We start from the raw sequence: 14,043 nt of genomic DNA, 5'->3' as shown, positions 1-14,043 counted from the left end.
GTATTAATTAATCTTATATGTAAAAAGTGAATAGGGTTGTTGTATTTGTTTTGGTTTTAACAATTTTTGATCTTAAATATAGCCTGAATATAGTATAATATATAAGGATTGGCTATAAAACATCACACTACGACTTAGGGGACGTGAACCAATGTACGTAGTTGGGATATAAATTTTATTTTATAATAACTGCACAATACGTTGTTATAGAATTTCCTATAAAAAAACACATCTGCTCGAAGTGCTTTTAATAAACACTGAAGACCTTTATGTCATTAAGTTTACAAGTAAATATTAGTACTGTAATAATATTTGATACTAATGTGTGTGTAAATATTTTGTTGAGGTATCAATACATGTAGTGAATGAGAAAGTTAACGGAGCATTAAAATTGTACATAACGCATCATCTATACAAATAAATAAAATTGAAGTGCTTGTAATATTAAAATAACCACTTTTTAATAAATTAATATGGATGTATACACGGTACATATACCAAAATAATATTTTTTACAATTTTTGTCGGTCTGTCCGTTTGTTCCAGCTAATCTCTAAAACGGCTGGATCGATTTTGATGGGACTTTCACCGGCAGATAGCTGATCACTTATGTAATATATAATATCAATGACTTTATGACTCAGCAATTTACAGTGATTTATTTGCTTGTTTTTATTGATTTTTTTTCTGTTTCAGAAGTACACAATAGAAAAATATCCTTACTAAATACATGTCTTACTGGATAAATTCTACTGAGGTAGGGTAACACAGTAAGAGATACCCTGCTTAAATTCTGGAGCAGCCCGACTGGGGAAGTACCTCGCAGAAGATCACAGCTAAATAATACTGCTTTCAAGCAGTATTGCATTCCTGTGGTGAGTAAGGTGACCAGAGCTCCTGGGGGGATTAGGGGTAAGTAGTATCTGTAAGTCTGTAAGTATCTAGTAATATAAAAAAAAGTATTTGCAATGATTAAAACTATTAGTGACTGTGTTTTTTTTTGTAACACAACCGTATTACATGTTTAAATGGTATTTGGTGTATCATCGTGCCTAAACTACTGATATCATTACTTTTTCGTATGTAGCTTAGAAATAGGAGGTGCGACATACACTATGTTGTTCGATTAATACCTCTGGCATGTATCCGCCAATATATCATCAAATATTCTTTTAAAAATTCAAAAAAATTTATATGATTACGTCGTTTTTCTAAGAGATTTTTTTTATTGTAAATGATTTTATTTCCAATACCGTGTTACATCGACAAGCGTACTCTATTCTAGGCCTAATCCTTCTATCAGGCTACACGTGGTTGATTAGTATTAGTAGCGTAATACATAGGTATTACGCTACTAATACATTATGTTTTTGAAAGATTATCACTTTAATCAGACCCATTAAACTGCTTCTTGTCGTGTTTATGGGAAACGAAGGTTTGTATAAAAGAAAATATAAGAAAAATTTAAAGAAAATAAAAAATGTGGACTGTAATTTGTATAATATGGTACTGCAAATGATACAACTGCAAGAAAACAAAATACGAATTGATTAACACCAAGCAAATCATTCTAGATGTTTTGGTACTTGAATTAATATCAACAAATAAACACAAAACATATGGTAAGGTCGATATCAAATATTTTAAAAAATATTTTAAGTTTTTGTTGACAGTTTAATTATGTAATACTATATGTATTTAGGTACATATATATAACAATTGGTAAACTGACAAAGGTGCGGCATATTTATCTACATAAACCTATATAATTCCGTCAACGTAATAATGTTTAAAAGTTAACCAGGAATGCTATAACATTATTCTAAAGAAGCACAATCGCGTCTGAGTCACTTCAATTTACATAAGATAAGAACGCTTAGAATAATCTTTGTTAGCGGAAACGGCTGCTATGTTGACAATATCGTAAAATATAGAGAAATATTTTATTATTTCACAGACATGTTAATATTGATTGACGTGTTTATCACGACCTATTTCTTTCGATAATTATTTTTAACGTCCTTTTATAATTATGTCCTATGATTATGATATACTTTATACGTATTATTTTATTATAGTCGCAATATAACGATTTTCTAAATGTTTTGACACCCTGAAAAAGATGTGAAACCTAATACAAAATGTATTTACACTACAAATACTTTTGTCAAAAATCTATATTGACTTTTAGTCTTTGCCTTTAGTAAAGAAAATTATATATATATATATATATATATATATATATATATATATATATATATATATCTTAATATATATAAATCTGGTGTCACAATGTTTGTCCTCAATGGACTCCGAAACTACTTAACCGATTTTAGTCAAATTTGCACACCGTGTGCAGTTTGATCCAACTTAAAAGATAGGCTATATTTTATTTTGATATATTATGTTATTATTATATTTCAGAAAAAAATAAGGTGATACGAAGTTCGCCAGGTCAGCTAGTATATATATAACAAAATATTACATAGAAGATAATTAAAGACAAAATTTAGATATTTTTACATAAAAAGTTAATAACACCTTTAAACAATTTTTAAATTTAATATTTCAAAATGATTTCTAATAGAAACAAAAGTAAATATTTTATAGATATATTACAAACAGTTTCAAAACGTATATTGTTAACTAATAAATACAAAGAAATACTTGTATCAAATGTCTTCACGCAACGGAAAATAAAATAAGTTGTTTATTGTATTACAAGTTATGATTCCTCGATATATCAGATAAACAATGAAATTATACGATTGGTATCAACAACTTTTAAATTAAAGATGTCTAGACTAAAAAATAGATAATTCTTTAAACGTTTACGTAGTTTTACATGCAAAACATGTGAATTAATTTCCAGTTATGAAACGGTGTATTGACAATTCCTAAAGTAAAGACACTGAGTCCAGTACAACACATTTCAAAAAGTCACACTTCCAAAGTGATTTTAAAGAACATTTAACCAAAGTAAGAAATAGGATTAAGAAAATTTACCTAAGTCATTAGTGAGGTTGAGCCTCGCTCTGGCGAGTGGACTGTCTTCATGGTTGCAGAGATCTTTGAAGCAGCAGAGAAGGAGAGAATGCTCTCTGGGGGGAGGTCCACCTTGCGACGGCGCGTTCTGACAGTGGGACAGCGCCTCTTGTTCTCTGAAAAACGCAAATAGTAGATGTATAAAACAAGTTAACACAAGTCGTAAGCTTTTACTAACAACTGCATAATTGCGTATGCTTTAGCCTGTAATATCCCACTACTGGGCATAGGCCTCTTTCCCCATGTAGGAGAAGGATCAGAGCTTAATCCACCACGCTGCTCCAATGCGGGTTGGCGGATATATTCCCTACTATGAATAACGATCGCTATCAGGTGTACGTGATAACAACCGGGACCGACGGCTTAACGTGCTCTCCGAGGCACGGTGGGGGGACCCACAAGGACTGCACAAACACCCAGACCACGACAAACACCTGTATGGCCAATACAAATGTTCGTCATGTGCGGGGATCGAACCCGCCACCGCCAGCGCAACATGTACAATCCATGGCTGTAATCGTTGCGCCAACGCGGCGTCATAATTGCGTAACAAATACGAAATGAGCTTTTAATATATATGTTTTTCTATTAACCCTCAAACTATATTTATAAAAATTACCATCTGTAAAACCAGAACTTTCAATTAGATAATACGAAACAAGGTTCCGTATAAGAAAACGTGTTGTGATGGTGACTAATTAAAAACTTAAACTATGTACTATATAATGTCATAGCAACACGACTATTACATCAGTTGATGTTTACACATAATCCTTTGAATAATCGCTGATGTCAATCCTATCTGAGCTGCTTGCGCAAGCGGCGCCTCTAATGCCAGCCACGCACAGATTGCAATGTTTATCTTTGAAATTGCTTTTTATTGGCAGTTACAAATTGAAGTTACGCTTAATACTTTTGCAATTGTAATTTATATATAATACGTGATAAATGTGGAGTTTAAATTGTTTACGATTTTTTAACCGATATATTATTTACAGATGGTCTATAGCAGCAATGCAAATTGCAAAGCAATGCTGTTCGAATTATATTTGATCCAGAATTCAGACAATGGCTCCCACAAGCATAAACATGGTTTTTCATGGTTGTTCATGGTTATATATATAAAAGATTTACGATATAAGCGAAAAACGTGTATAAAATACACACAAAAGAACCGACACATAGTGAAACAAGAACAGAATATAAATGATTAAGTAATTTTGAAATGAACTTTTGCAACGTACAAGAATATTCGTTTCCTTTAAGCCTATTTCACGGGTTGTTGATAAAATTTATCTGATTACAGAAGTTACTGATAAGCTGTATCAGCAGGAGATATAAGGCACCTTGTGGCTTAGAACCTTTTTCACCTTAACTAACAAAAATGTTGTATTCACAGGATGTGAACCAAAGATAGATAAAGTGAAGAAAAGTGGTTGAAAAACAAAAATACCTGATTAAAAAGAAAAAAAAGTTGTAGTTTTATCTATTGTTTATTGTTATACAGCAGACAGCTTTATCTTAATGCGAAAAAATTAAAAAGAGACGACAAAATACGATCACAATATTTGCTTCTCTTTTTTCTTTAGCTACAAAAAGGAATTCTTTTTGTGAATAACAGTAATTAAAATTACGCGTGTGTGTTTTTATTCCCCAATAATGTTTTCCTATCAATCTCAACCAATTATTTTATAAAATCCTCATTAATTCCGACAGTTAACCTTGCAACACCGCGGCAGCTGGCTGTGGCACAGTCCAACTAATTTGAATAGTTATGACCTTTCTCGTGGGAACCAAGCGGTAAAACTGCGGCCATTCCAAAAAATTTGATCAGACATTTTAATGCTTTAACGTTTTGATATTAAATACCATTTGTGGAATGCAAATAAAAGATAGTTTTCGATTTGAGACTTTCGCTAAACATAAATAAACATCTTTGTATATTGATGGGCCAATATATTTTTTTAATTAATTTTTTTATATAAATAAAAATAAAGCAAATAAGGCTGTAATAAATAAGCAATAAGGTCTGGAAGAGATCGCTCTTCTAGGATAAGACCGTCTTTGTGCATTTTTTTCTTTTTTTAGAACTATAAGCAAAAATTCGATTAGCTCGTTGGCGCAATTTGTAGTGCCTCTGCTTTCTGCTCCGCTTCCCGCCTGAGTCTTGGTGTAATGTTTGTATTTATATATTTATATACGTATTATTTCCATGTATATTTATGAAAAAGGCTATATTAGCCGGCTGTTACCTATACCTAACACTAGCATTAAGTAGCTTACCAGACGACCGTGTGTGAATACTATAAGATATTTTATTATTTATTTATATTATAACTTGCCGTATGTTGCCATGGACGTACCTACGCGCATAACTTTTGATGTTTTTGCGTGCACTGCATTGCTTTTGCGATTAGCACCAAATTGGGCAATTCCAATTTTTGTGTTCCTTATTGTCTAGATGAGTTTTATACAAAAACAATAAAAAAATAGACACAGACAGACACACACCTAGTGGCCTACAGTAAAACAAGAACACTATCGGTAATTGTATGTACTACTCTCAAAAGGAAAGCTCTACACTGGGAGCATTTTCAGAAAAACCACAAACGAAATTTTAGATCGCGACGACGTTTGAACCCTGTTGACGTTTGAAACGAGATGTAATATGAAATCACTGCCTACTAAGTACAAAATGGCGTATTAATAGTGTTATTTCTGTAACATTGCAACAATAATATTTTTCTTAATAAGAAAATAAAAACAAGGTTTATCTACAAAATCCATGCTAATACTAAAACCACACGACTGCGAAGAATTACTCATATCGTATTATTTTTTATTAATAGATATGAGTCAAATATTAATCGTCAACTGTATGTATCTGTTGCAATCTAAGAGCATAACTTATAACTTTAGAACTGCATGCAGATACACAATATTTGAAAATATATTAATATAATCCCTTCATAAACCTCACAACCATGAAGAATGTGATATTTTTAAGGGATATTTTTGAAATCTACAAAATGGAAACCACGTCATATGTACAAAATAACTGCAGCACTTGCTTGCTCCGACCTGCTTTCCATTATCTAGATTTCATTACCATAGAACCCAAAACTCTTTAACCATATAAATGTAATATCAGTATACAGTTAAAGTATTTTAAGTCCTTAGGTTGAATTGTAAAGTACAATTTGCACCAAGCGCCAACACTACAGGTCATTTCATTGCTATTTTAAACGGTCACCCTCATAGTACACCTCAAACACACCTGAAGTATGCAGAGATTACCTGAGGGATGCTAAACTTACTACAAAATAAAATAAAAATCTACAGTAAATAAAAAACTTATTTAAAGCTAGTACTACATATAATCTTAATCTAAATATACATGGAGATAGGTGGACTAGATAAACATTAATTAATAAAATCTACTTAAAAGTCAATCATGCTTGAAAAGTTTGTTTTATTTATATTAAAAAAAACATGCTAGTATTTAACATTGTACGATATCTCATGGGCACATAAGCTTTGTCAGGAGACCAATAAACCACCGACAGCCAACCCTTTGTATGTATTCTTAAGGTCCACAAGTTAAATTTTACACTGGGGAACGTCAGGAAATTAGAAATACACATAGATTTCCGTCAAACTATATAATCTAATCCCATTTTAAACATCACATACCTATTAGAAGTATGCGGTAAGTTTAGAGGGATATTTAGTAAAAAGGCATTAAAAAAAAAAACAACAACGACAATAGAAAACAACTAGTTTCAACAATATATATATATACGGTTACGGTTACGGGTCTTACGATTTTCATTTATCATTATATACTTTCTGTCAATATCACGATTATTCATTAATCATTACATATTTTTTAATTGGTCATAATAATATAATAAATACATCAGAAGATTAATACTAAAACCGAATATCAACCATTATAGAACAAACGATTTAAAAACAATAGAAGTATACGGCAATATCAATCTTTACTTAAAAGGCTTTAAATAAGCTGCCTACAATAAATAACCTAAACCGAAATACCAACGCAAATTTAAATACCAATAAAATATACAGAAAGTTTCAACCGTAAAGTTGTATCCTATTCAACAGCACGAAGTTTTTTTTAAAACAAAAACTATATTGACCTCGACAATATAAACATTAAGTCAAATTAAAAGCGTAAACTATATCATCAGTTCAAACCGCAAATAAAACATAAACGATAACATAATAAAAATATAGATTTTAATGAGTAAAAGAAATAATTAAAAGTTGCTGCGACAAGAACTAACCAGTTATTAAGTAAATGCAAGAAGGTTATATACATATGGTAATTTGTATTAAAACAGAACGTGTCTTAAAGTGTGTGTGATTGCATATTATGATTATCATGGACGTAAATATATTTATTATAAAATTGAAACCCATACTCCTATTTTTTTGTTTTTGTTTTACCAAGCTATAAAAGTGAACTATAGTAGTAAGAGTAACTATTAATTAACGTATGAAAACAAAATAAATACTCAATTCATTGGTATGGTTCTATACAGACTGCTATAGTGAGGCTGTAGTGAGATATAGTAGTAGAGAATATATAGTATAATAATAAAGAAAATACATAGGAAATTTTTTTGCCAAGCTGAACGTAAAACTATAATTATTATACAAGTAACATATTATGATGATTTTAAGCTATGTTTTACTAATACAAAAAAATACTTCGCAGAACTCTTTTTTATATATAAAAGTACGATTAAAAAATAGATCATAAAATAAAAGATAAGAAGCAAATGCCTTATTTATCATTTAATAATAACAGAAACGTAAAGGGTTGAAATGCATGCTATCTATTGTAGCGAGATGTGAGTGTGACATTATCAACATTTGAGTGACATTTAAACGCTCCAAGTTTTGCAAAGTCGTATTCAATTCACAACTCTATGACATCGTAATAAAGAAAAGTGTGAATTATCACGTCGAGTTTATATATGGCGCATTGTTCGGGTCGGCGGCCGCGCAGCCGCTCCGTTATCTAGGATCCCGACCTCCGACTCCACCCCAAGCTTCTACCGTCATACTTATCTCGACGAATGAGGACAAAGGTCCGACAGCGTTCAATCGCAATTTATAAAGACAATAACGATCCGTACCAAATGAAGAACCGATTAAATTTAATTCCAGCGAGATTGGAAATCTTAACGAAGCAGACTGCACGATCGTTAGCAAAGATAATGAACGACAGGAGATTGCCAAAAACGAGCAAAAATAATTTAAAGCAAATAAAAGCAGGCATGCGCCCGTAGATGGAACCAGTTCTCTCGGCTGTTTCGGTCGATCCGAAAAAGTTAATAAACCGAACGGGCACATTAAATATATAGAAAGACACGACCAATCAAACCGTAATTAATATTGAGTAATCGAAAACTTTATCCGAATAAATATAACTTTTCGAGATAAATTCAACAAATGATACCGAATAATTCGATGAAAAATCGTATATATCCAATGAGGCAACGTTTTCTATCTATTTATAATTGTTTAAGCTGTCAGCGATGATGAAAGAGCTATAAAGTAATTTCAAAATGACCGAAGACAAATTGATTGAAGATACTTCGGACGCAACATATGAAATTCGTCGGACGAGCCGCGGGTTTCAAGCATGATAAGCAGAATTGATGGATGACAATGCATCTTAGTAGCGAGCCTAACAAAAGAATAGTTAATTAATTCTTAGATGAAAGTTAACAAGCAACACGAGAATCCATGTACAGTATCAAATGCATTCATAATTACAGAATAGATGACGCTGTTGACAAAATAGGATTTAATACATTACACAAAACACGAAAAGTATTCAAATAAATAAAATCCGAACATTGAAAAATGTTTGTTTTATGACTTGCATTAAACAGATGTTGGCGTCTTGTTTTAGTGTCATTCGATATGGTTCGTATCAGAAAGGGTAGATTTCGATCTCATGTTAATTAGTTCGGATATGCAATTAGCAGCGATATGATCTTACGGAATAAACGGTCGAATTCCTGTCGTGTGGAGCTCATTTCTATTCGATTACGATATTAGTTTCAAATTAAAACAAATATGTTCGGATTCCGACAAAAACAATTTTTACGTCCACATTCAGTGAAATAAAATGAATTATGGAACGAACGTATTGCAAGATTTTTTTAGTTTCATAATAATTAATGCGATTAATGAAACCTGAATATCAAACAGATTTTTTATCCATAAGGCCTTAAAATGTCCTTAATAAATAGCGGATAATTGTTTATTAAAACTTGTAATAAACTTCAAAACGTTTGCTTACTTTTCAGCTAAGTGGTGTAAGCAGCCATGTCGTGCGTGATGTTTTCTTGGTGGTAGTTCACTATAACAACCGCCTCCTTTTCTTGATCGACACATATACCCCGTGCTGACACATTGTGCCGTGTTGCAGTAACATCTGACGACCTCCGGTTCACCATCAACTTTTGGATCTAGAAAGAAAAAATTTTTGTTAAAAATGCATAAAATAAAGTAAGTTTAAGTAATTTTAATTAAAATCTAATATTGTTAGCTCGAGCGAGTCAATAAAGTATTAACAATGAATTTGAAAACGTAAACCAAACAACTGAACGTCGAATAGTTATAGTAGCATAAAATTAAATCTTGCCGCAAATAAAATTTATTTATAGACCATTGAGCAGGAAACTGTTATTACGAATGCAAAGGGAAATGCAGTATGCAAGTTGTGAATCCAATCACCTTTCGACGCTAAGGCGCCTCTTACTCGTAAACTTTCATAGTTTTCAATACACCTCTCGCATTGAGTGCATGCAACCAACGTCTATGAATCAACAGTTAACTTTTATTGGTCGTTACATCGATTTGTTTTATCCTGACCATATAATGTTACTCCATAATTGAAATAACGAAAATATATCAACGTATCCGGCATGAAAACTATAAATAATTAATTACGACGTGTTTATGGCAATGTGTATTTTTAATATTTTACTCAATTATTTATACCTACATGGAAATTTAAACAGAGTTTAATAGAACTATAATTAAGATGATTAGAGATTAATACCGAATATCGGATTAAATTACGATTTTCTTGAAACTAAATCGTAATTTAATCCAATATCGTTTTTGATAAATGTAAAAGTCGATAAACCGGTAAAAATAATATACAGATGGTCTGCAGTATTTGTGTATGAATAATGTGCACGTCATGCATAGAGAGCCCTTACATAAATATCTTGCGAGCGCGCAGCCTCCGACCGCATTCAATGTAAATGCTTCGACTCCAGACGATGAAACAAAACAAAATTAATTTCAGAGGGACGCGGCTTTATTTGCTCTCGGGTAGAACTTAAGGAAACGCAATCAGACCCCCCCTGATGTCTAGTCCGTTCGGAATTCCTTGCGTTCACGAAATCGACTTGATCGTGCCCAAATTTAAGATGATTTGTAAGTCAGATTTCGACGATGTTTTAGAAAAAAAGAGAATTAGTAAATCAACGATTTTTAAGAAATGCCTGCGGTAATTAGTAGTTTGTTTATTTTGATATTTTACAAGAAATCCACGGAGACGCCAAGAACAAAAACGAAGCAGAAATTTCAACGATTTGGCAGAGTATTTTGAAATTGTAATGACTTTCAAAATGAAGTCTTTGTAACCAGTAAGAACTGACGTCGTATTATTTGAATAAATTACTCTATGAAGGATTATAAAAATCGTTATACGAAAAAGTATTATACGTACAATTTTTAATTGCAATTATAAATTGTGTGGTTGTTATAAAGATAGCTAGTATAATTTGTAAAGCAATATACTGGGTTCTTAGACGAGTTCGTGTTCGAAAATTATTCATATATATATGGACTTTAAGTTATGCTGCTTTTCTTTTTGCAGTAAAGCTAAATATGTAAATAACATTTTGAATAAAAATTAAATATAACCAAAACCCTTAAAAGTTCGTATAATCCCTTGAAATAACCCATAAATATCCACTCATTAGCGATTCAATTAGCTTTATCGAACCATCGTACATAATGTTAGATGGACATCATTAGAACGGCTTTACAATCAATTTCGAATCAAAAAGGAACAAACGGAGCACCAAAGGATAAGGTAAATAAAAAATAAATAAACAGAAAAGAAAAGGTCCCGGCATGTTATTTGGAATTGATAAATGGCCCTCCGGAGGCGAGAGGGAATGAGAAGAAGCGAGACTAGAGGAGGATAGTGATAGCAATGAGTGGATGTCGATGTATAAGTACGGGATAAGACAGCATAACACAGTCAAACTTTTGACTTTGTTCTAAAGCTTTATTACTCACATAGCTGTTTACGTTGATGCTTGTTTTATTTTTTTAATATAAAAAGGCGGCGCTAGCGCATCTTCACGGTGCATTTACTGGGTATGCGCGGCATCACGGACGTAAATGGTTGCGGTACTTTTATTCGATGGATTTTGTAAAATGAAATATTTACCGACACATGGTGGTTTACTTTTTGTTCAAACAAGATTTAAGAAGATTTTAATAGAATTATAAGTTTTATAATTTATACAAGTTTTATACAAATACAATACTAAATAAACCTATTAAATCAAACGATATAAAAAACGATATTTAAGAACGGCGATTTGTAAAGTCAATAGCTACTGCAAATAAAGTCGAAGATGTGTTTATTATACACGAAAAAACCCGATCGCATCAGGAGCCGGTATTCTTAAGTCACGATTGAAATGTTCGCATGAAGGCTCACCGCGCCCGAGCCGGTCGAGATCATAAGAACAAGATAAATACCATCGCTCTACTTGCAACGTCTTTTCGATTTCATTAAATAAGGGCGCAATGAGTTCAGGATCAAGTTATGTTACAATTTCTCGAAAGTACTCGCTCATCTCGAATGGTATATTCAATTAAGATCCAGAACACGATAGCGCTTTACTCTGCGCAAATAGTTTACTGTTACCGATAGGATCGCCGGAGGCATGTTAAGTTTTCCGCGTCTCGGAAGCAAATATTCGTGCTTCGGAACACACATCATTGAATATCAGATGCAATTAATTTTTAATCAGTGAACTTCGTTATTACTTACGACTAAAATATCGGCTCGAATAATAAGGAACGTAATCAAAACTAAACGTTCGAAGACGTCAGAGTTATCGGTTAGTAATAAGGTTACTAATGTTGCGACAACAGCTTTCTCTCGACGTTCACACGCTGTCGGAGCACGTTTTATCTAGTACTTTATTACGCTAATAACGTTTGTGGCGCGAGCCGGAGCCGGTTTCGCTATTCTGATTGGAGTCACCATAACTGACTAAGAGCTGATTGGATGACGCGGAAAAGCAAGGCTGTCCACTGGCCTTGTTAGCATTCCTATATTTGATTAACATAAGAGGTATCATCGCGTCGAATCGAGGGACGTTCACCGGTTAATTTATGATATGGCGAAACTAAGACGCTGTCACATAAAAACTGTTTATTTTTGCATATTTTCTAATAAGTATTTTTGTACAATATTCAAATATCCAAAGACTATCGATATTTCTTCTTTTTATTACGGAAATGTATAATTTTGATATTTGAAATGACGTCTTACAAATTTAATCCGATAATCTGAACTTATGTGAAATTTATTGAAGCAAAAGTAGTACCAAAAGATTTAAATTCGTTCCAGCTAGATATAGAGCTGGCCGTTTTGACGACCGGCTAAATGGTCGAACTGTTTTATTGTCTGGATTTCTATTGGCCGGTCAGTTTATCATCGGTATCGTTTAAATCACGATTCATCTAATTGCATGCTGAATTATCTGCTATAATATATGTCGTCGCAGTGTAATTATTCGAGTGCAAAGCTCGCGGCGCTGGCAATTTACTAACTTGTGGACATTACGAAATTGTACCGTGTTTCATAATAGATTGAATCAATCTATTTTATATAATATGTAAAGTTTTAATGGAAAAAGAGTTTAGGAAGAAGTGAAATGTAACTAGAACAAAAATGTAATTTTAATTAAATAAATACAAAAATAGTAACAAATGTTTGACTTAAAGTTATATAGAATAAGGAAATCTTACAATTAAGATTTTACTTTATTTACTTACTTTTTATTTTATGGCAATATATTTGAAGACGGTTATTGTGTGCTAAGGCTACAAAATACGTATTATTTACCGGGTTTATTACTATAAGATAATAGCAGCATTCATTTTCTCTAATGTTTAATTTTTAAGCATTTATCTTTTCATTAAATACGAACAACGCGGTATCTGATGGGAGCGATACAATAAATAGCAGCTAGCGATGTTCCATATCGATGAAATGGCCGGCAATAAGAGTGACCGTTATTACACATAGTTCGAATCTACATCGGAGGAGTTAATGCGCCTCGCTTCCTAGCAAAACATTCTACGGTCGTTTATTATAACTTTCAGAATGTAGGATGTGCTATGATGTAATCCTTGCGGTTTGACTATCCTTGCTTTAGCTGAAGCGTCGCTTTCGCATGTATGCGATGGAAATGAGCTCGCCTATCCGTTTCATGGGATTCTGTTACGCGTTTTTAGTCTTAGAGACGTTAAGTTTAATGGCTAATGTCGAGTGCATAAACATTCTAGTACAGGATCTACTTGTACAATTATCATTCATTCCGTCCACGTCCCATCGTCGTCTAAGTTATCGAGGCGCTTTCACGCCACACGAATAATATTTGAATAATAAGACGCGTTCGTCGAACTTCTAAAATTGCAATAACAAGTAAGCTAGCAATTTGAGCGCAACCTGTCCGACAATCGGCGAGCGACAATCGCCCGTTCAACGCTTCGTTAAGCCACAATAGGAAATTGACGGCCGACTACCTGATCTCGACACAACCTTTTAAAAGCCGCTTATTTTTTAAAAGGAACGATTCGAGATAACCCTTACTCGCTGTGTGGGTGAATGTCAAATCGACAATGAGC

At 32.7% G+C, this 14,043-nt stretch overlaps 1 protein-coding gene across 1 annotated transcript in view; it reads right to left on the bottom strand.

Annotated features, from left to right (window-relative positions):
* LOC123656343 (BMP and activin membrane-bound inhibitor homolog) overlaps positions 1 to 14,043 on the bottom strand; it is a 73,737-nt gene that overhangs the window by 7,496 nt on the left and 52,198 nt on the right. The window contains exons 3-4 of the mRNA XM_045592040.1: positions 9,389 to 9,548; positions 3,007 to 3,161 (exon numbers count right to left, since the gene is read on the bottom strand). Of these exons, the coding sequence (XP_045447996.1) occupies positions 3,007 to 3,161; positions 9,389 to 9,548 (315 nt within the window). The remainder of the gene's footprint in view (positions 1 to 3,006; positions 3,162 to 9,388; positions 9,549 to 14,043) is intronic.

The sequence above is a fragment of the Melitaea cinxia genome, chromosome 9, assembly GCF_905220565.1.
Source record: "Melitaea cinxia chromosome 9, ilMelCinx1.1, whole genome shotgun sequence".
Classification (NCBI taxonomy): domain Eukaryota; kingdom Metazoa; phylum Arthropoda; class Insecta; order Lepidoptera; family Nymphalidae; genus Melitaea; species Melitaea cinxia.
Note: the sequence above shows the minus strand (reverse complement) of the source record. Positions and strands in the feature narration are given on the sequence as shown.